Source organism: Capsicum annuum, chromosome 1, assembly GCF_002878395.1.
Source record: "Capsicum annuum cultivar UCD-10X-F1 chromosome 1, UCD10Xv1.1, whole genome shotgun sequence".
In the NCBI taxonomy this organism is placed as follows: domain Eukaryota; kingdom Viridiplantae; phylum Streptophyta; class Magnoliopsida; order Solanales; family Solanaceae; genus Capsicum; species Capsicum annuum.
In genome coordinates, this window is record NC_061111.1 from 65,504,639 (window position 1) to 65,531,086 (window position 26,448).

At 30.2% G+C, this 26,448-nt stretch overlaps 1 protein-coding gene and 1 long non-coding RNA gene across 2 annotated transcripts; both read left to right on the plus strand.

Moving 5' to 3' along the window:
• The first annotated feature begins 5,467 nt into the window (after positions 1 to 5,467).
• On the plus strand, positions 5,468 to 7,433 carry LOC124891217. Its single transcript, XR_007049586.1, has 3 exons — positions 5,468 to 5,553; positions 6,293 to 6,367; positions 7,231 to 7,433. It is a non-coding gene; the product is annotated as an uncharacterized LOC124891217 (long non-coding RNA).
• Positions 7,434 to 23,549: 16,116 nt separating this feature from the next.
• LOC107856589 (scarecrow-like protein 3) lies at positions 23,550 to 26,027 on the plus strand. The gene has a single exon (XM_016701576.2). The coding sequence runs from the start codon at positions 24,408 to 24,410 to the stop codon at positions 25,824 to 25,826; it is 1,419 nt and encodes a 472-aa protein (XP_016557062.1). The 5' UTR covers positions 23,550 to 24,407; the 3' UTR covers positions 25,827 to 26,027.
• Positions 26,028 to 26,448: the final 421 nt, after the last annotated feature.

Consider the following 26,448-nt stretch of genomic DNA (forward strand, 5'->3'; position numbering starts at 1 on the left):
AATCCCGAACATGAAATGAGAAAAATGGTGGTAAGAAAAAAAACCATCCCCCAACGTGTGAAACCAAAAAAGAAATATAATGATAAAAAAATTGTAATTAAAAAGAAAAATACTTTCCAACGTGAGACCCAAAAAATAATATATTAATAAAAATTCAAAAATCCTTCCCATCTTCCATCAAAGTTGTGTTAACAATTAATTTTAGTTATAACTTCTTTTGATTTGATTATTTAATTTAAGTAAGAATTCATAATATTTAACACTTCTAAATCATTTCACCTTACATAAAAAAAATAAAAAGAATTTCTACAATTCTATTTAACTACTATTTTGGATCAAAATTTACTAGATACATACCTCTACTTTTACTTTTTCTTCTTATTTTGTTATTAATTTAAATTATCTTTTTTTGTGTGTATTCATTATTGTCATCTTCTCCATCTTTCTTTATTTTTGTATTCATTATTATATCTTCTCCATCTTTCTTTATTTATTTTAGTTAATAACGATTATATATAAATTATGACTAAATAATTAACAAAACAATGAATTCTTCTTTTTTTGATAATCTCTTAATTATGTTTCTTTTTTAGTAGAGAATTTTGATCAAAAATTAAAAGAAATAGGCAAGTCGTCACAGAATGAAGTGGTCAAAAACATCAAAGGTTTGTCTCTTTCTTTTTTTTCCTTCCTTTGTTTAATTGTAGTTTTGTTTTGATTATGTTATTTAATTATTTCCTTAGTATTATAGTTGAATCTTTAGTTAAACTTGTTAGTTGAGTTCTACATATAAGATTATAATAAGTATTGAATTGATAGTTAAACTTGTTAGTTGAATCTTTAGTTAAACTTGTTAGTTGAATCTTTAGTTAAACTTGTTAGCATAACTTTTGTTTGAAAAATGAACATATAAATTTAGGATTATAGTTGAATCTTTCAATTTTGAGCTTACTAATTAAGTTTGAAAGTGGATCAAGTACATTATTCATTGTAAATCGAGTTTAATCTATCTATCTATTATTATAAAATTCTGAATATAAATGTTAGGGTTGAACAGATTAGTTGAGGAAGCTTCTGAAGAAGCTAACAAGCCTAAATAATCCAAACAAAAGGATAATTGTGTTGATATGAAATTGGAGGAGTTGAAAGAAGAGATTGAGAAGATTAAATAAAGAAAGAAAAGGTGAAAGAGAATAGCTCAAGGAAAGACTAAAGAGAATATACTCTTCTTTATAAACTTTTTTGTGTTTAAACTAATATATGTGCTTTTTGGTTGACTAATTTTTACTTTGGATAATAACTAAAAGTCGTCCTAATGTCAAGATGCTAAAAAATAAAAAATGCAATAAATATTTTGAAAGACTGTCATACTTTTTATATTTTAAATAATTTTATAAAATTAAACTCACTAAATTGAGGTACACACGCGAGACGCGTATATCTAAACTAGTTATATTAAAAGTGTGAAGGGCCTTATAAATGTTTTTTGAACATTTTGCCCTTCATTAAAAGTCTTTGCAGTAGACAACATTATCTTTTCACTATTTTTATAATATTTAAAATTTAAAATTTATTTAAATTTAATTATTAGACCTTTCTTTATTTGACTTCTATACCTAAATTTAGGACTTTAAAAATATTCAAAAGAAAAAAAAACAGCGTATACTAAAAAATGGAGGAAAAGATATTCTAAGAAATTACCCAATTCCTTTAAAACTCTAGCCAAAATTGTCTCCTATTTTAAATCTAAATCAAATATATGAGAATTTTTCCTTCTACATGTATACATGAAGGTTAAAAGGGAAGTAAAGGTTTTCTAATATAGGCTTCTTCCTTTTTTTCTTTCCAAAGTCAAAGTACCGTAATTAGTCTTGGTCACAATTAATATCACTTTTGGTATCAAAGTGCACTAGCAGTCTTAAAATTTTTCCAAGTTTAAAGGAATCTTTTTTCTTTCTTTCATGGAGGTATTTTAATACAAATCATATACATATTCAAATTTGATTTAGGAATCCTCTGTTTATCTATTCTAAAACTTCTATAAAAGGAGTTATAATTTCAATAATTTTGTCTAGCATTTTCAAGTTTTTTAGATCATTCTTTTACACAATAACACTTAGATCTTCTCTGTTAATGCATACTACTAACATGTCATTGTTGTTCAAAATCAATTTTTAAGTTTTAGTTAAAAATTTGGCAACCTATTGTCGCGGTATTTGTTCATCTTATGTGGATTCTAATTCTGCTTCTTCAAATATTAATTGGTATGATTTCCCGTAGTTGTTTTCTTCGTGTAATTAAGTTGATTAAACAAATTCTTTGGTTATATATATAGTTAATATAAAGATTGACTGTTTTCTCATGATCTTTTGACAGATTCAAGCTCGTCGTTAAGCAACATGAACCTGCTCCTCCTTTTAGAGGTAAAGACTTAATTTTGTTATAATGTTTTTCCAAATTCCATGATCACATCCAAGCCAAAAAGAATAAGGTGTGCAATTTTCTCAAAAAAAGAAAAGAAAAGAAAAGAATCACTAACATCAACATGTTTTCTTTGTGCAACCTGGTGCAGTTAAAATTGCATCTGTTTCTAGCTTAATTTTGATGCATTATTATGTCTTATCAACTGAATTTAACATAGAAGTAATGCTCTCTTATCTCTGTATGTCCAAATTCGGTAAGAAGAAAGACCACTTAAACTACTGTAAGGGAATATAATGACCTATAGACACTCTTTGAATATGTTTTTTTTCTAATGACTTCTCTCCAAATGAAAGTAGATCTTTCTTTCTCGCTTGTGGTCCTAGTATAGATCGGCATATATAGATAGATGCTACACTTAATACTGCCAATTTCATGTAAGGAGTATTGATCTATAATCCATGTTGAGCTTTTATTAGATGCTACTAAATACTATTTATATTCTTACTTTAAATTTTGGATATCTCAAGTGTTCAATGTTGATCAAATTTGCAAATCAGGAAAAAAAAAAAAAAAAAAAAGTACAACACCTTTGCTCAAGAGCTCTGGTTTCTATAATATATTAAAAGTATGCTTCTATAATGTATTAAAAGTGTGAAGATCCTTATAAAATTGATTCCAACTTTTTGCCCTTCATTAAAAAACTTCATAACAGACAAATCGCTTTTTCACTTTTTTTCCTTAATAATTAATATTTTAAATTCTTGAAATACAATTCTTTTGGACTTCAATTAGTCCAAGGATGCATCCTGTCACCAAGGACTCATATTCTTAGAATCAAAGTGGGATTAAAGCTTTTACTTTACACACAAGTTTGAACTCAACAACTAAAATTTTAGTATTAGGTAGAATCCAAATAAAAGTCAAAAACCCTTTGAATTTTAAGATCAGGTAATTTTATAAATATTCATGTTCCTGTTAAGACCAAAATAAAATAAAATTATGTTATCAATATTAACTTCAACATCAACTTTGACTTACTTATAAAATTTTGAGAAGGAAGCATGATTAGTTTGTTTGTGATTTGAGGTAAATTTTTTAAATTTTAATATGTTATGACTTTAGTTTCGCGAAGGAAGTTTGATTAGTTTGCTTGTGATTTGAGGTAAGTTTTTTTAAAATCTTCGTATGTTTTTGATGGGTTGACAAAAAAATATTTTTGATAGAATAATAAATTGTTACATGATACTCTCTTATTTGCAGATTTTATATAGATGAAGTGTTGGAGACACTAATGCAAACATCAAAAAAGTGTTACATGATACTCTCTTTAGTATCTTTTGCAGATTTTACAAGATGAAGGGTTGGAGACACTAATACAAACATCAAAGAAGACATAATTGGTAATTTTAACTGCCAAGAATAAATTTAGTTAAAGTTTTTTTCTTTCTTTTTTTACTATATTATTTTTTAAATTTATTAACGTGTATAGTTACAATTGTGAAGGTTTCTCCATAATTTTGTTATGACGTGAAACTAGAGTTAGTTGATGATATAAATTTGAGTTGATTTTAATGGTTCTTACTTTTCTCACATCAATCTTTCCTCCATGAAGGGTTAGAAAAGCACAACAATAAAAGAATTATATCGATGAACGAAAACTAAAACAAGCTCCTCCATTAAGTAATATTCACTAAAGAATTTAAAGCAAAACAAAAGAGATTTACAAGGAATGGGACAAAGTTAAAAAGGCAATAGAATTACTCTATGAGAAGGAGGATCATATATATCTAAAAGGCAGGTGCCCTATGACAAGAATGATCATATATATCTCCCACGCACCTATAAATCACTACTCCATCAGGTGACATACATATAATGCTTATATTGTAGGTTAAGCACAAATACAATTGATAGAAACACTTAAGCATATTATATATAATTAATAGGATATATATCATGATGTACTTATTTTACGTATCTTTTACATAATTATTCGGTGTTGTAGGAGTAGGACTATTATACAATATGAAGTTTAGAAGAAATTGTTAAAGCGGATACAATTTTCCCTATATTCTCTCTCTCCATTTCAAGTCTCAACCAAGGTCTCATCAATAATTATCATCACAAGTTTAGATATTTTCAAATTTAAGTTGAGTTTCTCTTTTGATTTTTGGCTCTATAACTTGATAGTATTTATTTACGTGTTGTTTAATTATGTAATACGAATATAATTTTCTAATTGTTTTAATCCTTTAACTTTGCGAACTTGTGCATGCACCGGTTCATGAAATTATGAAAATTTTTATCATATTTGTTTGAGCTTCATCCCATTGTGTGGCTTATCAAAAGCTAAGTTGCTCAGAAACACACTCATATCAACTCCTCAAAAGATCACCCCTTTTAAAGAACCCAACACATATTCAATGACATTTTTGAAGAGTCTCAGCAACACATATCAAAAGCACAGATAATATAATAGCTAGTAACTCACATCCACTATACACCGAAAAGCAATTGATAATTGGTGACTACATGCAGATGATTGTTGGGACAAATAGAGGAAATATGTTGTAACGACTCTCCTGGTTATTTGTAAATTTTTCTCATCTTCCCTATTTTAGCGCTCTCCATAGTTGTATACGTGAATTATGACTCACGAGTTGAGTAGTACTAATTTTTTTGAGGTGCTCAGGAGTAATTTAAGTCATTATCGGAGTAATTGAGTTGAGACGGTTAAACGCGATAATAATCAACCTTTGATCGAGACAGTTTCAGATAGTGTCGTAGTATTTTCAATAGACCCAGAATGTACTTTAGTGTCGTAGTATTTTCAATAGGCCCAGAATGTACTTTCTAGTCAATTTACATATTTAATTTATTTCTATGGGATTCCAAATAAATTTTGAGGATATATTAAAAGTTTTAGGTATAATAAATAATTAATTTAATTAGTGAATTAATGGGTCAAAATAACAATTTATTTACTTTTGTGGTTAATATAAGGATGAAATTAAGTGGTTAGGGTTTACCATATACATTAATAATAAAATTAGGAAGTTACCAGAGGAGGGCATAAAACCTACGATTTTCACCATTACAATTTCAAAGAGGGAGTAACGACGACTTAAGGTATGTACTTTGTGTGAATTAGCTCCTATGGTATCATCTACCTACTATTATATTCATAATATTGTGAGGCAGTAGAATTTGCTATTTGATTACTCGATTGAATATCATTATATGGTGCAGTAGATTGGGTGGATTACCTAATTGGTGATTATGTCCTAATAATAGTAATAATAATATGGTAAATTATGGGCTAATTATGCATTTATGTTAATGGGTTGCTGTTCGGCAGTGGCTTATACTAATGCCTTTAGAATGAGTTGGCGAAATCAATATAGTAGTCATGTTATCTCTTAGAAATTTTATAATAATAAAAATCCTTGTCTATAATAATAATAATAATAATAATAATAATAATAATAATAATAATAATAATGTAAAGATGCTAATGATTAGATTTCAGACGATTAATAATATGATTTGGTGTTAGGGTTACTGATTTCGCATGGCTTCTGTGAATTGGTTAAAATTGTAGTTTACAATTTCATGTTTTGCCTTAATTTCAGAAATTCTCATGCATTTTTCGATTCTTTTCTTTAATAGACATGTGATTAAAGGAATTTTATACATGTAAAAGCAGACTGAAGCCACTGGTTTTCATTACATGTTAGCTTTAGATCACTAGGTTTTGATTAGTCATGATTTTGAGAAATTTTGGTTTAGGTCTATAATTCTTAGAGTAAAAATAATAAAACAGGTGTTATTAGATTCGTATTTTCATTGGGATTATATATTTGGACAGACTTGAATCATTCAGAAGCTTTATGGAAAGGCAAGACCTTTGCAAATTAGCTTGCATTTGGATTCTTTGGTTGAGGTAGGTTACGGTTTAATTGGAGTTTAGACTCGACTTAATTGTATGTATGCTCCTAAATTGGATATTTATGGATTGGTATTCGGACATGCTTGAAATTGTTAATGTTTGGATTATTCGTGTATTAATGTTAATTGAAAATTGACTTGATGGAGTTGTCTTGTGACTTTATTTGTACTTGTAAACTTGGTACATTGTGTGGTATGCTATGAGGTTATGTAAATTGATATTGATAATACTTGGTTATGTTTATGTTGGATCGGGTACCACGCCGGTACATTTATATTTATGTTTGATCGGGTACCATGCCGGTACGTTTATATTTATGTTAGATCGGGTACCACGCCGTTACGTTTATATTTATGTTGGATCGGGTACCACGCCAGTATGTTTATATTCATGTTGGATCAGGTACCACGCTGGTACGTTTATATTTATGTTGGATCGGGTACCACGCTGGTTCGTTTATATTTATGTTGGATCGGGTACCACACCGGTACATTTATATTTATGTTGGATCGAATACCACGCCGGTACGGTACATGAACATAGATTGTTCCCTGCAGGTCATGACTATTTGGGGAAAAATAAGTTCCATAGCATGTGTGTACATATTTGTGTTATTTCTGTAGATGTTTACAGTACGATTGATACTCTTGATGGTTATGTGGCTTTTTTGTGAGCACTGTTTGACCTGTTGTTTCTGTATTGTTGATTTATTAAATATTTATTGTGTGACGATGCCTGTCTACTTGTTATTTGATTTATGTTGTGTACATGCTATTAAATTGAGTTGGCTATGATACCTACCAGTACATAGTGGTTTGTACTGATACTACCCTGTACTCTTCTTTTGTTGTGTGTAGAAAGTGTTCTAGGCTCAGACATGACCTCACCTCTAGAGTTTGATAGCAGATCTTGATCCAAGGGTGAGCACTCGGTCTCCAGGCTGTCATGGGCCATCTTATTTGTTCTTGTCCATCTTTCGGGCAATGAAACATTCTTTATTTACTTTATTTTTGGATATCACTTTAGATATGATCTTTGTTAGTAGTTCTTGTACGATGACTTTCGGGTCTTGGAAATTTTAGTAAGTAGTTTGTTTGAATTTTCACATTAATAATAATTAGTCCTGGATATTTGTTATTATGTTGAATATTATAATAATATCATCTAATATTGAGTAAGTGTTTGGGTAATGGTTCGGTTTAGATGGTTCTCCCACAGGAAGATTAATGTGGGTACCACTCATGGCCATTTGGATCGTGACATATATACTTTTCTATATGCAACTGCCCTCTTTATTTGACATTTTTGGAGGAAGGTGTTGACTTTCCTTCTATTTATGTGATTGTGCTTAGAAGTTCTTTTTGGGATAAGGTATGTTTCACTAAACTTTTAGATTCATCGATCTATGTCAGATTTATTTGAAATATTTTTTTTGCTTGTCAGTGAGAAAAATATATTGTAAAAATTAAAGTCTTTAGGCGTACAGGTGCCCTCGGTAAAGTTAGTTTCGTTATTTTTTCCTTCACTTATGAAAATTATCTTTAATTTCAATAGTTCACTACAACTTTACCTTTACTTACAGATTTCTTCGTCCAAGTTGATTGACAAAAAGGATCAACTATTTGTTTAGTTTATAGATCCGAATAACACGCTGCAAACTGTTTGCCATATAAGAGAATTTGAAATTTTGTTAATTTTAACTCTCAATAATAACAATACGAATTACCAGAGAGTAGCATTTGTTTTTATTTTTTTTTCTTTTGTTTTTATTAAATGACTAAAATTAAGTTTGTAGTGCGACACCATAATTTCCTCGGCATCGAGTTACACTAACTATTTTAGATTGTTTCAGATTTCTTCCTTTATTATTTGAATTAACAATAAAATGAATTAACTAGTTATTAATTCAAAGTGCTATTATTCTAATAGAAGTTGAAAGACTAATCTTTTTATCCTCACTTTTCTAAAAAAACAAAGTGCTGAATTTTTAAAATTTATGTTCTTTGACAATAATTTCTGGAGAAGTTTATAAAAGTGTATTTTTTCAAAAAATAGTTAATTAAATATAGTTTTTCAAATTTACACTTTTAAACAAATTATGATCTATTTTGATTAAGAATGGAATCAATGGAATTATAATATTTTTTAAGTTTAATTAAATGTATACTTAGGGTCATTCTTAATATTGTTCCATCTACTTAAATTTGTGTAGGTTCGATATAAAAAATTTCTTACGAGGGAGTCCTATTGAAAATAAAAAAATTACATAGACTTAATATAATATTAAGAATTTTCAAGTAGTTATAGTATTCAATTTAATATTATTAACGTGATATATACGTGCAACGCACGTACACTAGAATAGTAATCCAAAAAGCAAAAGAGGTAATATTGAAAATGTATATTGCAAACTCAATTCATTGAAATTAAGGTGTATACACCGTCTCAGATAAGTAACGATATGTCATGAGGTGGGATATTTTATAAGATTATTTAATGGATACCATCCTCCTTCCTTTATATGAGATACTAATTCTATCATTTTTGTATAAAGGGTGAAATAAAGTAGTTTTGGGATTAATTAACTAAAAATTACATATATACACAAGGTAACTTTACCTTATTACATAAAATTCCATATTGAAAAACAAGTTACAAAAATCCTAAATTAATTATTTAAATTCCTACCATTTTTACTTTCTCTCTCTTGCTTCTTATACATCCCAAATAGCTTCATATTTTCCTCCTAAAATCTTGCTACCTTATCTCTCTAATTATCTATCTGCATTAAACCTCCTTATTATTTCTCCACACCCACAAATTCTGATCTACAATAATCTCTCTTCAAAAAAAAATCTTTTCCATTTTCTTCGTCCAAAATCAATAAAATCTTCTCCATCCAAAATTATCTTTTCTCCGTCCAAAATCGATAAAATCTTCTCCATTTTTATCAAAAATCTAGAAAAAAACTACAATTTCATCCAATATATGCTTCTCTGAATTCGAGAATATATGCTTATCTGAATTTCATCAAAAACGAATTAAGTTGAATCTTCTTCATTTAATGGTCGCGTATTGTTATTCCCGTTGTTGGTTTCGTTCTTGGTTCTTTTGATTATGAAAAATTCAATTTCGCAGAGAACCGTTTGAAGCACCGAAATGATCCAGTAACAATGAAGAAATTGAGGGAAGTTATCGTTTCAAGTTCAAACAAGAAAGCTCCAAAATCATCAAGTAAGAAAAAGGTTGATGGTTCTAGACGACCTCATCTGCCGAAGGTTTAGTTATCATTAAAATATGTATTAGCAGCACTATTTTATGTATAAGATTTCATTATACAGTTGTTAAGATTATAAAGTGAATTGTATAAGGTGTTCGTATATATGTGAAACAGTATTAGATTATATTTATTACTTGTATAAGGTTTACACATACATGTGAAACTGTTGTATGAGGTTGTCTTTTATTTATTTTGGCAGTATGATTCTATGTATAAAATTTCATTATACATGTATTAATACTATATTATCAATTGTACAAGGTTTACACATGCATGTTTAATAATGTTCTAAAATTTGGTATTCTTATACATGAAACTATATTGTATGAAGATATTGTAACATTGAATTGGTTGATCCATACAAATGCTTTACTACATGTATATTACTATAGCATAAAACGTTACAATGATAGCTGCAAAAGAAAAATTTTTCACGAAAATATTGTACGATGATATAGATATCATGTCAAAATATTTCATCATACATGTCTATATGTACGATGAGTCATTATACATTAGTATACCAGATTTTTACACATTTTATAATGTATAGGAACAACCAATACAATAGTAATTACATTAACCACAGTAATACATTAAAAAATGAACTTCTTTAAAATCTATAACAATCAAATTTCCCGTATTTATTCAATGTATAATATAATACAATACATATCAGAAAAAAATAACAAAATTTAACAGCTATAATATGACAACTACAATTTCTATTAGAATATGTATTAGAAGCACTATTCTATGTTCATATTGGTTTTTCTGAAAACTGAAGAAAGCAGTAGAAGATTTTTTTTCATTGAACGCAATTCAACAAAGAAGAAAATTTAATGTGATGATTAACATATTTTTTTAATTTAAATTTCAGTTACTATATTTAATAATGCACCACTAAATGTTGAGTAACTAATGGCGTGAATTAAGGAACAAATTGATATTATCAGATTTATCTTTCCTTAAATATAGCCTAATCAACTTTATCATACATTCCAACAACGTATAAGGGTTGACCAGATGTATGAGTATCTTTCTCAAAATTGGGAGAGAGAAAGGCTAAAGGGTTTTATGTAATTACTTTCACTTACTAAGGGATTTATGTAGTTTATACAAATTATATAGTGTAAACAACATAAATTTCCTAGACAATGAAAATAATTACACAAAATCCCTTCTTATTTTCTCTCTTCCTTTTTTTGCAAACATACTCATACATTCGGTCGCATATTATACATTGGTTGAATGTATGATGTAACAGCTAATCCTAAATTTAAGGTAATTGAAATAATTACTTATTTTAAAGTTTCTTAATTGAAGGCAATAATTGGGCAACTTTAACTCTTTTCTGGATAAAAGTAGTAGCTTGATATTGAATTTCAAAACTTTTCTGAAAGTTCCTTTTTTTTTTTTTTGTAGTCTTGGATTCAAGATTTGGAAAGGAAAAAGCAATAAATTTCTTCTACATACATTTTTTAGTACTACTTAAATCAATATGAATATCCCCATATTGCTGCGACATGCTGGAATTTGGGAGTTAAAAATAAGTTATAAGTCATACAAAAGTGACGCAATAATTATTTCAGAAGGTATTACTTTCTTGAAATTGGTTTACACGATCGCCATGGAATTAGATATCGAAAAAATATGAAAAAAATAGAAGTTAAATATGTAGTTGAAGGAAATTCTTCTCCAATTGTCATAAGAAACAACAATAAAGTGAGGGTTTACGTTGAGTTGAAGAAACAATTTTGTGGATTGGTTAATTTTTCGCTTTGTATTTTTTGTTATTTTAGATCTAGGAAACTATGTCAAATTCTTGGATTTTTGTGGGAAATAACTTTTATAGTATTTTTGTTGAGCTTCAAAGAAAGTGAGATGCCTAAGAAAATCTTAGACTCTTTCTCATTTGTGTACATTTATGCTTCTTTTGATGATTGGTGTGTTCTTGCAGATTTGATTGAACTCCACTTGTTTAGTATTTTGTGTTATTTCAGTTCTGGAAATGTTTAGTTAGATTTACTTGTTTACCTATTTGCAGGCTCATGTAATTGGATAGATTTCAATAGATTCTGCTCTGAATATTGGAAGAACATAAAATCATCCGTGGATTTTGGAATGAAATTGTACCATTTCCGTTAAATTACGAATGTATAATATGTTGTTATACATTCAAATCATTGTATAATAAAAACTGTGCCAATCCAGTAAACATTAGAATGTATAATATTTGATTATACATTCGTCTATGTGTATAATGAAAACTGCTGCAATGACAGAAATTGCATTTTGTTCTGGTTTTATTATTTTTAACATGTTTGTTTAATTCATTGACTCAATTTTAAAAAATTTATGCAGCTATGTACTGATTTGTCCTAACAAAGACTGCAAGTGGGTACACGAGTGATAATGAGGATCCTCATCGGCCGTGGAATAGTTATCTCCAAACAATTGATGAAAGTGCACTTGTTACTTTAGAGTAGCATTTTTTTTATAATAGTCGGCATTGAAACAACTAATTCTTGATTTTGTAGTTGATGTTAAACGGTTACAATGTTACTTTTGGGATGTTAATTCACATTTTATGGATGTTCTTATTCTTATTATACATATATAACGTCTGAAGAAATATTGTGCAATTACTTACACTATATTGTAATGTTACTAATATAGTTTGGTAGTTATTGAATTTGCCTTATATTTTATTATATATTACGTATAAAACTAAATTACAGAATAATGTGTTACTGTATATCAACATATTGAATTTTTAACAGTAGGTAAATTATGTTATAAGTTAATAATACATTGAACAAGTGTCTCATACGGTAAAACATATGTATTACATAACATTATACATGTTGTTAAGCGTTCATGACTTAATAGAAGATGAAGAAAATATTTAACGTCATACATATTTATAAACTATAACACTATATCATACATTATTAACATACTTTTAATGTATTTTTTACATTAAATACATTGTTAACGTATCATACATTTACACGAAAGTATAATCTATAACCATACACATAAAATATAATTGAAAAGGCAACTTAAATTATCACAAATTATGTTACATAAGTCTGCCATTTCTTATGTTGTTTAAACAAAAAAAAATACATGTAGTCAGTTAAAAGCCATTGTTGTCAGTAAAACATCATGCATGTTAATAAAGTATAATAGTATATCATACATTATATATATATATATATATATATATATATGAAAGTTTAATGTATAATTGTGTAATACACATTACGTTTCAACAACTATTTACTATAATAGTTGCCAAATTACATAGCATATACAAACCCACAATATATGTATAAGGAGTATGAATAAGGATAAGACGTCTTCAACACCCACTTCTCGTATAAGTATCAATTTCCGATTCATTCATAGAAGACACCCTCAACACCCACTTGCAGTTTTTGTTACGACAAATCAATACACAGCTGCATAAATTTTTTTAAACTGAGTCAATGGATTAAACAAACATGTTAAAAATAATAAAAGCAGAACAAAATGCAATTTCTATCATTGCGGCAGTTTTCATTATACACATAGATAAATGTATAATCAAATATTATACATTCGAATGTTTCCTGGATTGACACAGTTTTCATTATACAATGATTTGAATGTATAACAACATATTATATACATTCGTAAGCTAAATGGAATGGCAAAATTTGATATATATATATATATATATATATATATATATATATATATATATATATATATCTGCTTTAATGTAAGCTAACATATTATACAAAAAGGAAGCAAATGTAATATTAAAAATTTAGAACAAACACTTCTTCAAAACCTCAAAGAACATTATACACTGACAGGCATGTCTAATAAAACATTATACAATCGTATATTTAGCAGAAACAGCAATAAACAAATCAACTTTAGAACAAACACTTCTTCAAAACATCAAAGAACAAATTATCATAGAATATAAGCTCAGCAAATAGAATTGACCATGAACATCAAAGTTAGGCTCATCAACATCAATCTCCCCATCACTATAATCATCATCCACCACAGAATTCGGCTCAATCTAATTCTGTGGGGCAACCATTTTCACTTTCACTTCCTTTAGCGGGGCAGGAAAGAAATCAAGATCGCCACAAAATCCCATTTCACTCAAATATCATCATCTTGAAAGCAATTCAATCACACCAAAAAATAAAGCAGGACTAAGCAGCTAATACATAAAATCTACAGATTATTCTATCTTCTTTCAATATTCAGAGCAGAATCTATTGAAATCTATCCAATTACTTGAGCCTGCAAATAGGTAAACAAGTAAATCTAACTAAACATTTCTAGAACTGAAATAACACAAAATAATAAAAAAGTGGAGTTCAACCAAATCTGCAAGAACACATCAATCATCAAAAGAAGATCCAAGAATTTGGCATACTTTCCTAGATCTGAAATATCAAATTAATTTAACTTACCTAACTATATGACTAATTCAACAAAAGTGAAAAAAAATAAAAACCATATTCAACAAAATCAAGAATAGAAAAAATACATAAAAATCCAATCTTGAAGCAAAATCTCAAATATTTACATCAAACACAATTATTTTAATAACAAAATAAACCCCATATGAAAAATCAACACTAGATCTCAGTAAAGATCTCAACTTTACCATAGAAAAATAAATATTTTCAAGAAATAGTTGTATAGAGGAAGAAGAAGAATACCTCAAAAATATTGTACTACTTTTTTTGCCAAAATCAGTGTTTAACATGTGTAATGATTAAAAGAGAGAAAGTTAAAAGCACAGGGATTTATGTGGGAGCATATGGGAGAGTAAATTATGGAAGAGATATTGGAATTGTGAGATGTATAATGTTTAAGAGAGAGAAAGTTGAAAGTAAAGGGATTTATGTAAATAATTTGGGATATATGTAAATATTTTAGCAAATTGGTATATAATGTAATTAGGTAATTTTAGTTAGTGTATATATGTAAATTTTAGATATAATTTCCATTATCCACCACCTAGCCCAATAATCCCATTTCCCAAGCCCACCGTCATTAGTCATTACTTACCCTAGACTTAGGTTTATTCACATTTCACAATTCACATTTCATTTCTGATTTCACTGCTCCTCTCACTCTCTCACTCTCTTTGTCTCTCAAACCAAAAATATCAGTAGACCCAAAAGTAGATATTCAAGATTTCAAGGCTTCAAGCTCAACATTTGATGAAAACTCAAGAGATTAGAGACGGTCAAAGACAATTTGCTGCTCGGCTTTTGTTGTAGCGCTCACAAGTTTTGCTCTTCTTACTGCTCAATCTTACTTTAAAGACTTATCATCTAAAATTCTTCTGTTTCATCTTTAATTCTGTCCAATTTCTAACCCATAATATATGCTTATACAAAGTTTGGCTTGATCCACACAAAGGCGGCATATATAGTTTGGACCTAAACCTAAATGAATAATAATTTATTGGTTAATTCATATCTAAGAAAAGCAGCCGCTGCCTCTGGATTCTGCTTGTCTTTAAGATTAAGTCAAAACAAATATTGATAAGTTAACAATTATGGGTTACAACCTTATAGTTAAAAAATGTGACCACTGACTCATATTGTTTTTAACTTATTCATTGAATAAATTTGAACAACAAGTAGTAACGGATAATTTTATAATAAATTTCCAAAGATAGTAAACCAATTAGACTGAACAAAATGCCTTAATCGTCGTTGTTATTGGGTTTGCAGTGAAATGTGTAGACTGAAATGGTCAATCAATGGGTTGCCCCTAGTATAAGAATTGAGTAGTAATTAGTATTATTACTGTGTTTGAAATTTGAACTTAATTTTCAAATTGTGTGACTGTTACTTTGAATTTTTTCTACTCTATTTGTGCTAGACCAGTAGACACTATTCACTAGACAGTTTTTAATTTGTAAATTGTGACTTTTGTTTGAATGTTTTGTTACTTTGTATTATATTTGTGGCTTTGTGCATGGAAAGAGCAATAAACACTAAGGCCTAAGCAATAGGCAGTGAGCACTAAGCACTAAGCAATAGCCTGATAGTCCGAAGTAGCTTACTTACTAGCTTTGGACTTTAAATTATATATGTTCAATGTTAACGGCTAACCCGACAACCGAATCGATAACAATGAAAAACCAATAAACTGATAACCGATTAACCGATATCTTAATGGTTCTTTAACGGTTTAGCATATATACAAACCGATAATGAATAAGTAAAACCGATAATTTTTAAAACCGAACCGAACCGACCGATATGTAGCCCTAAAAAATATCATTTTAGGTACTATTATTGACGATAATATAGTTATGCTTCAATTCCAAGTAAGTTAAAATCAATAAGATGAATTTTAAAAACTCCTTTGGACATGATTTAACTTGAAATTTGGTTGATTTGAAGTTGAGATTTTATTTGAATATGAAATTTGAAGATTCTTTTAGTTGTATTTTTTTTTCATAAACATGAAAGCTATCATGATTTCTGTGACTCTTATACAATCTTATCAAATGAGTAAATCATACTCTCTCCAATCCTTTTTGTTTGCTCCCTTCATTTTTCGTGAGTTAATTTGGTTAAGTTTCAAACTAAATTGAATTAGACTAATTTATTTTTTTAGAATTAAAATTTTAATATTCAAAAACTATATGAAAAGTACTATAAATTATAATTTTTCTTTTTCAATTTGATTAGAAAATACATCTTAAAATGTTGGACAAAATTTGTATCCTTTGACTCTAACAAAAAAAAGGAACAAATAAAAAAAATGGAGTAATTCATAAGTGGGATAAATAAATATCCTAATATGCCACAATAATAAATCACATATCTCATTTTTTATAATCAAATGTTTAGTATTAACGTTATTACAGACTTTCAAATATACATCATTTTTATAAAGATTCACTTGTTCAATAAATCAACATTGTAGTATCAAGCTATTCAAATTGTATGTTTAAAAGAATTAAAACCGCTCCAATTATTTGAAAAGCTTGGGATTTCAAATCATATACTCCTTTCGTCTCATTTTATGTGGCATAATTTGACCAGACATTAAGTATAAAAAATAAGAAAAAACTTGATGATGTTTACCAAGTTGTCTTTTATTAATAAATATAGTACTATCTTTTCTTTAATTAAGTGGGACCAATAAAGATAAAAGTAAAATTGTGTATTTAAATAATTATCAAATAAAGAAATGTGACATTAACGACACATAAAATAAGATGGAGTAAGTATTTAAAATTAAATCTGGTTCACATTTTATAAACAAAGTTAGATTGCAAATCAAAACGTTAATTTTGAATAAATTTTAAGTTCAAACACCTACTAAATACTTATAAATGCCGTGTATTTATGAGGGCATTTACTAGGAGTGACAGAGTTTGAAATGAGACTATTTGGGAAAAGGTTAGAGTGGCTGCAGTGGAGGACAAGATTTGGAGTGACTTCGGTGGAGGACAAGATGTGAGAAGCCCGTTTGAGATGGTTTGGACATGTGAAGAGGAGGGGCACGAATGCCCCGGTTCGTAAGTGCGAGAAACTTGTTTTGGATGGTTTCAGGCGGGGTAGGGGTAGGTCGAAGAAATACTGGAGAGAGGTTATCAGGCTAGACATGGAGCAGTTACAACTCACAGAGGACAAGATCTGGAGGACGCGGATTAGGATAGAAGACTAGTGTCATTTTTGGTCGCTGGGGTAGGGCATTACTTGGTAGGGTATTATTCTTGTTATGACACCTTGTTGCATGCTTTATTACGAGTTTGTTTACTACTCTTTGATTATTATTCCCTGTGGGTGGCGTAGGTATGTACTGTCATCTTGTTTCATGCTTTATTAAGGATTTGTGTATTATTTCGTGTCTTGAGCCGGGGATCTATCGGAAACAGCCTTTCTACTTTTCCGAAGATAATGATATGAACTGTGTACATCTTACCACCAGACTCCACTATTCAAACACCCACTAAATACTTATAAATGCCGTGTACCACATTGCGAGTTCTAAATGTAGAAAAATTTCATATCAATCAGTACACATATTACACCTAACAAAAGTCTCATTTACTCATCCTAACCCTTTTTTTTTATTTGGTTATTAGATTCATCCTAATCATCAAACTTTTTGAAGGAAAAGAAAAAAGATAAATTTTCAAGTACATATAGTCCAAAGTTTCCTATCATGCATTAAATACTAATCTTGGATCCTTCAGTCAGAAACTACAAAGTGGTTGGCTAACTTCCAAAAATCACCATTGGGGTTATCAACAAGTGGCCAAAATTTCCATTCCTTAGGGCCAAGAGTCTAACAAGTAAAGGACAAAACATCAATGTGCTGTCGTCTTTTGTCTGGTTCCTTATAGCCGTTGTCTGTTTGTGTTAACTTTTTCTTCTTTTATTACACTCAATGTCTCGAATTATCTTTCATGTTTTTTCGAAATTAGTTACTCCCATTCTTTATTTTTATTTATCATATTTTAACTTATATATTCATTATCAAAATAATAATTAATATAATTATTTAATCATATTATTCTTATTGTAGACGTTTAGTGTCAAATATTGAACAACAATTTAAAAAATAAATACTCAATGTTAATGATAAAATATGAAAATAAGTAATTATTTTTTCTTTATATATCAAAAGTGACAAGTAAAAATAAAAATCAATTTTAAAAATAAATGATGAGTAAAAACGATCGAAGGGAGTATCTCAAATTATTTGATACTTTGAAAGTTTAAAATAAAGTTTATTATTCATTTTCCATTTCGCTCTTGTAGTTGTTTTTGAAGAGTGCAAGTACTCCCTCCCTCCATCTAGTGTTTATGTTTGGCTTGATTCATCCCTTAATAAGCAATAAATAAAAGTTAAGTATTTTATTATATAACTCTTTGAACATAATAAATTCAATATTTTCAAAAATGTATATGATAATGACTTAGGTTATAATAAGAATAAAGTAGATATAATATGATAAATTATTTCTTGATTTTCTAAAATAGTTGGATCTAACAATTATTTTTAGTATAATGAATAATATAATATATATATATATATATATGAAGAGAGTGATTATAGAATGATATTATAATTGTTCCAAGTAATAAAAATGAAATTATATTATTATAACAAAGAATGTGAGACGAAAGGAGTAGTATTTACGAGGAAAGAGAAGATAAAGACCAAGTTGAATTGTCTTTTCTTCTTGCAAAATTCCCACACTTAAAGCCTCTCCCCCACCACCAAATGAAAACAAATGAAGTGATATCATTTTTCTTGTCCTTTGTTAGGACATGTTTGGATTGTAGTGTATTTTCAAGAATATAGTAGTCTTTTAGCCACCTTGATTCCTTCTCCACTTTAGGTAATGACAAATATACAACCAAAAAAGTTGTTCTACAGTCTATACTTACTACCTCAGAGACAACGAAAAAAGTGGTTGGATTGTGTGTAGGGAGAGGATGGTGGTGGTATTATTCTTGGATTTATTTACCTAGACTAAGTGGACATCTTATTTGAACATATTGTCAAAGTAAAGACCAGTATATGGTTACCATCTAGTAGTCTAGTTGTTTCTTTTCTATCTTCTAGTTATTGGAATTTTTTAAAGTTTTTACAAGAAAATGATATTTGAGAGACAGAAGGGGTTTGGTCGGGCTGAATCTAAGTATTAAAATTATGGTAAGAAGGGATTGTTCAAATGATAAAATATCAAAATAAATAAATGTATGTTTCAAAACTTACCATCATCTAAAAAAGCATAAAGGCATTTTACTTATTTGGTCCATAGAAAGAATAGGCTCACACATTAAGAACGTGTTAAAATATGATATACTTGAAATATTTCATTTATAAGTACTATTCAAAAATTAAATGATAGGAATAAGTACAAAAGAGAGTTACTCATGTAGGTTGGCTACATCATCGAAAGATTTAAACTTTTAAATAAGGTAATTATACAATGAATTAGTATATAAATGATTCTAAGTGTAATATCATAAGTTTGCAATCATAACCAACTAATTTATTTGAATCACCTCTTCACAACGAGGAATAGGAAGAAAATAACAAGAAAAATAATATTTCCTAAGAGTAGAGAAAGAGAGGCAAGTTTAGACACATAGAGGTCAACCACAATGATTGAATAGCTGAGGCATATGAGATCAACGGTCTACAATTCGAATTAGAATTTTTTTTAAAACACAAATTTTAAGAGATAATTAATCAGGATGTGTACAAATTAATTTAAACTTTAAACCATCATAATAATAGCAAAAAGCAAAAAGCAAAAATGAAAACAATGTATGAGGCATATAGAAGGAGGCAAGTGAAAAGAGAGGCTTTAGAAAAGGGATAATACATACACATATTCAAATTTGATCTCAACAAGTAACTTTAACTTTGAGAGTCCACGATTCAACACTTTAACTTGATCTTAAGTACGCGTTTTAAGGTTTGGGCTGAACTAGTCCGGTTCAAAAAATATTCGGTCGATCCAAGGTTGGAGTTACCGGGTTGAAGGGGGCAAATTTCAACTGAATTGGATTTATTCGAGTATATTTAGGCCCGATTTGATTCGAGTAATCGATTCAGGAGTGACGTGAAATTGCCGAGTTGGACCTATTTCGGGCCATCAATAGTCTAGGTAAGACCGTGCAAGTCCGATTTTGTGATGTACCAGCCCAACCCTGCCCCCTCTATGTGGGCCGGTTCGATTGGGGCGGAAACCCGATTTGGCCGGGTCACACTTCGCACTCGGCCCAATCCGGTCTTGCGATTGGCTCGACTTGTTTAACAATCTCATTTCAATTTTCAAGCTCTAACTTGTTTCCACTGTATCTTGTGCACACTTGATTTTAGCACAAAATATAAATTTTAGAGGTGTCAAGACGATCATTTTTATAAGGTAAACTTTTTAACTGACATAATAAAAATGAATTAAACTATCTAAATATTTACTCAAAGTCGAAGTATTTACATTGAAGGTAACACCAAATTTGTGCTCTCTTTACATGTTATGCCTTTTGGAAAAACCTTAAAACAGAAAAAGCCAAAGAAAGAGGGCTCTGTTTTTCACAAATTCCATATTCCTCTGAAATACGCAAAAACACAACCAAAAAAACATTACCGACAAAAATTAACCCCACGCTTTGTCGACAACATAACAAAACAAAACAAACTATGATCTCTCACAACACACCTTTTTATTTAAATTTTAAATACAATCAAACCTCTTTATAATAATTTAAAATAAATTTTTTATATCAAATTTTATTTTATTTTTATATAAAATATTTCCTTTATAACTATAATAATCTATATCTATCTATAATCTATAATCTATAATGTATATCTATAATCTATAATCTATAATTTATTAAAAGTGTGAAGAGCTTTAGAAAAAGTAATTTGAACCTTTTATCCTTTATTAAAATTTTTTTGTAATAGATAAAATCGTCATTTATTATTTATTTTTATTTAGTTATTATTTATGTTAATAAAATATTTGTTTAGAACATGAATTCAAATTGGAATTGGAAAAGTTATTACGTGAAACTCCACTTTGAAATTGGATAGTTTCTGAAAAATAAAGGATTTTCCATGTATTTTATGTGGAAAGTCCATTGCAACGGCAATTTCAATTAAAAATTTAAGTTAAATTTTCACCGAATATTAAGTAAAAGTTTATTTTGAAAGTTTTTTTTTTTAATTATATGAGAAACTTTCTAAATATATGGAAAGTAATATATATGAAACTTTTAAAAGTTTATTTTGATTTTTTTCTTTAATTATATGAGAAAAATCCTAAATATATGGAAAGTAATATATATGAAACTTTTTTCTTTTTATACAAAATTTAAAAATACAAATTTTCTTTGTTTACTCCTAAATATATGTGAAGTGAAACACCTAATATATGACAACTTTTTCTTTATATAAGAATAAACTCTAAAAGGTTTTCGACTATAGGCTTCTTCGTCCTTTTTGTTTTCCTTCCTATTTCTTTTATTATGATTTTGTGACATATATATAATCTATTATTTGTATTTGTGCGTCAATGTTAGAAAATTATGCACAATTGAAAGAATACTTCGTAATTGTTTGAGGGGTGGGGGTAGGGGGTGACTGAAAGTTGTAGAGTTGACTAATTATTCGATTATCGGCTTGATATTAAAAAATTGATGATTATGTATTCTTTGATTTTAATATAATTTGGGTGATTTTCTAGGTCATGGCGCTTTATGCTTCTTCTTCTTCTTCTTATTATTATTATTAGTATTAGTATTATTATTTTATTTTATTTTGTACAATTTAACAATTGTTCATCAATGTACGAAATTTGTTCGATATTCTCAACATAATCATGGAGAAGCAATTTCTAGGGGGCAACTACAATGGAAAAAGAAGGTATGATACTTTTCTTTGTTTGCAAATTAGAATATGCATCTCCCACTATTTTACTCTCTTTGATAGTTTTGTGAATGATACCAACTGAGAAGCTATTATTTCATAATTAGAAACTGCATGTAGAGGTTTTCATATTCGAACATGTACACATAGGCAAGATGTATGACATAGAGCTTTCCAAACAGAAATTATCTTACAATGTGTTATGTTGTTCGAACTCTTCAAAAATATAAACGAAATGTACATGTCATATTCTCTAAAAGTAGTGTATTTAAAGAATTCGATACAATTGTAGCATCAAAGGTGATAAATCCCGCAACTTAGACTATATCAATACTATAACCTAAGAACTAATCTTGCACCAGGAATGTGGTTGAGGGAGAGAAAAGAGCGAGCCTTAGATAAGAACATATCATAGTACACACTACATAGTAATCTTAACCCTGTGTGGACTACTTTAATTTTTGCATTCATTATTTCCTAAAAATGTATCCCTTATGTTGGTTTTGTAATATTTTTACGTATTTATGTTATTAAAAACTTTTTTAGGTAATAAAATGTGTTACACTGGCATATATAGCTTTACAAATGAATAGGCTTACCTTTGTTATAAAAGATCACAAACATAAGCCTTGATCTGAATTATCAATTCGACCCCAACCCCTACTCTTAACTCAAAACCCAACCCTAACATAATTCTTAACTCGAGACCCAATCCTGATTCCTGACTCAAGATTCGACTTTCGGAGCAAAACCTGACCTCGACTCTCCACTCCCAACTTCAACTCTTAGCACGAGACTCGATTCCTGACCCTGGACCCTACTCGACCCGGTATTAGGACCTAGCATTGAATCTTAACACATTATCTAACCCTAACTCCTGACCCAAGACTTGGGATCTGACCTCGACTCCCAACTCAAGAGCCACCCTGACTCTTGAATGGGGTTGGACCCTGAGTGTGGGTTAATAATTAGGAGTTGGGGTTGGGGTCCAAGAGTCAGGTCCAGGGTCGAGGAGGTCAGAGTTAGAGTCGAAGGTCAGAAATCTGGTCGAGATTGGACACTAATTCTTGTGTAGTGGTTGGTTTTTAAACTGACGTCGAAAGTTATTCTCGAGTTGAGGTCGAGGTCGGTTTGGTCAAGTCTCGAGAGACTATACTCAGGTGAAGTTTCAAAGTCAAATCTCAAGTCAAGATTGGATCCTGGGTCCTATATCGGTTTGAGGTTGACACTCGAGAGTGATGTGTCAGGGTAGAGAGTTAGGTTAAGTCAAGAGTTGAATCTCAGATTGAGAATCGGGGTCGGGATAACAACAATAATAATAACAATAGGCTCAGTGTATTCCCATAAAGTGAGGTCTGAGGAGGATAAGATGTACGCAGTCCATACCACTACCTTCGAAGAAATAGAGAGACTATTTCCGATAAATCCCGGCTCAGAATCTTGAATAATACACCAAAATCGTATTAAAACATGTAACAGGAAAGGTTCGCAAGCAGACATAATAATAGTTAGAGAAGCACATGCACTAAACTATTACTATTTATTAGAAGTATACTGTCTTTGTACCTCTAACAGTTACTCCCCCGTCTCAAATTATATTATGATCTCTCATAACACTCCTTTTTATTAAAACCCCTAATACTCCACTCCCCCTCTCTCTATATCTTCACCAGCAAATTCTAGAGAGACAACCCAAAAAATCTTGAACTTTTTCTTTTCCACAAAATGCTTTTTTGGGTGAATTCTTGTTGTGTTTTTTGTGGGTTTTTCATGATTTGAATAACCCAGAAAGGAATTCTTGGTTCTTGGTGGACTGGTGAGTTCTTGCCAATTTTGTCTTCTTCTTTTGGGAACTTGTGCTCTGTTTTATTACTCTGTTTCCTGCCTCTTGCTGAACTGGTGATTCATTCTTGCCTGGTTTGTCTTTTTATTCTTCTGAAGTCAGACTCATTTCCTTAATTCTTGATTTATTGGGAAAAATTTTGGTTTTTGATTTCAAGAATCTTTTGTTTTAGGTCATTCTCTTTTGGTGGTCTTGTTTTTGTTTTAGTACTGTTCTGTTACTATTAGAAATAGTTTCTTTGCCTTGAAGTAGAGGTACAGTTTGAGGTAGACCTCATTCTCATTTTGTGGGACTACCTTGGTTGTTGTATTCTTTTTGGGGGGTCTTTTTTTTTCTTAGTATTGTTATGTTACTATCTGTTGAGGTGCGGTGTACGAACACTCTCCGACCCTAATTTGTGGACTACACTGGGTACGTTATTGTTGTTGTGTTCTTTTGTGGGGGTGTAATTTTTTTTTGTGACAATGTTACAAGATGATGGTTCATCATCAGTGACTTCATCATCACCACTTCAAAATTTCTCCATGATATCATCACTTTCACCTGGTTTTGGTGGTTCACCATATCAGTGGCTTAAGGAGTTGAAATCTGAGGAAAGAGGTTTATATCTAATTCACCTTTTGCTTACTTGTGCTAATCATGTAGCTGCTGGAAATCTTGAAAATGCTAATATAGCACTTGATCAGATTTCTCATCTTGCATCTCCTAATGGAGACACAATGCAGCGAATCGCTTCGTATTTTGCTGAGGCTCTTGCTGATAGAATTATGAGATCTTGGCATGGTATTTATAAGGCTTTGCATTCCACTAAGTTGTGGATGGTGTCTGAGGACATTTTGGTGAAGAAAATGTTTTTCGAGTACTTTCCGTTCTTGAAAGTGGCTTCTGTGATCACGAATCAAGCAATCATTGAAGCTATGGAAGGCGAAAAAATGGTTCATATAGTAGATCTCAATGCTTCCGAACCCTTGCAGTGGCGTGCGCTGCTTCAAGATTTGAGTGCACGCCCTGAAGGACCCCCTCATTTGAGAATTACAGGGGTTCATCAGCAGAAGGAAGTGTTAGAACAAATAGCACATGTTCTAACAGAAGAAGCTGAAAAGCTTGATATCCCTTTTCAGTTTCATCAAGTAGTTAGCAAATTAGAAAATTTGGATATCGAAAAACTACGAGTTAAAACCGGAGAGGCATTGGCTATTAGTTCAGTTATGCAATTGCATACTCTTCTTGCACATGATGATGAACCTCCCAAAAAGTCCCCTTTGGCTTTCAAGAATTTGAATGGCCTTCACTTGCAAAGGTCATTGCTCAACCAAAATACTTTAGGGGACTTGCTTGAAAAAGATACACCTAATGTTTTTAGTCCAGGCAATGAATCGGCATCGTCATCTCCGCTATCTACTACTGCATCAGCGAAGATGGATGGGTTCCTCCATGCATTGTGGGGTTTGTCTCCAAAGGTCATGGTGGTAACGGAACAAGACTCTAACCATAATGGGACAACCCTTATGGAAAGGCTATCCGAGTCATTGTATTTTTATGCCTCATTATTCGACTGTCTTGAATTCACACTACAGAGAACATCATTAGAGAGATTAAAGGTTGAGAAAATGCTATTCGGCGAGGAGATTAAGAACATTGTAGCGTGCGAGGGAGGTGAACGGAAGGAGAGGCACGAAAAACTGGATAAATGGTTTCAAAGATTTGATGGAGCTGGTTTTGGGAACGTGCCTTTGAGTTATTACGCCATGTTGCAGGCAAGGAGATTGCTTCAGAGTTACAGTTGTGAAGGATACAAGATTAAAGAAGAGAGAGGTAGCGTGGTGATCTGCTGGCAAGATCGCCCGCTTTTTTCTGTGTCAGCATGGAGATGTAGGAGGTGAAAATTTACACCAGTTAAAAATCAAAGGGATTTTAGTTTCCTCTTCCCTTTGCCTGTTGTAATGCACTTTGTAGGAAGGTACTTTTTTCTTTGTGAAGTGAAACACCACTCCCATGGAGGTTGTAATCTTTCTGCCCTTTCTTGAGGATGTTAGGGTGGTTACTTGTATCATTTTGTTGTATACAGTTCATAATTTTGTGCATGATTTTAGTTCTACAATTTAACATGTGTAACAGCGAAAACCAAATTATTTTCGTTATTACTAAAGATTAAGTTCCTAAGTGAATAACTTGCAGACAATCAAATTCCAGAGATGAGCATTCTAATGGTTTGTCACAAAGTAGGATTTGGGGAGGGTAGAGTTACACGGATTTTACCCCTAACCCAAAGGTAGAGAGACTGTTTTTGATAAATCCTCGGCTTAAAGTGATAAGAGACACTAGTTTTCCATTCTTTGTCCATGTAAGAATGCTTGAAGGGAAGCAAACCTGAATAAAGCTTCTGTCTGATAGCAGCGTAAAAATTAGGTGGAATGGCTAGTTTTCAAGTTTGCTATTATAATTTCTTAGCCATTGTTTGAAAAGTCACAGGTAATAGCCATACTTCAATGCAGAAATAAAATT

What these genes read in the sequence shown, in the direction of transcription:
- LOC107856589 (XM_016701576.2), top strand. Translation starts at nt 24,408, where the DNA reads ATGTTACAAGATGATGGTTCATCATCAGTGACTTCATCATCACCACTT.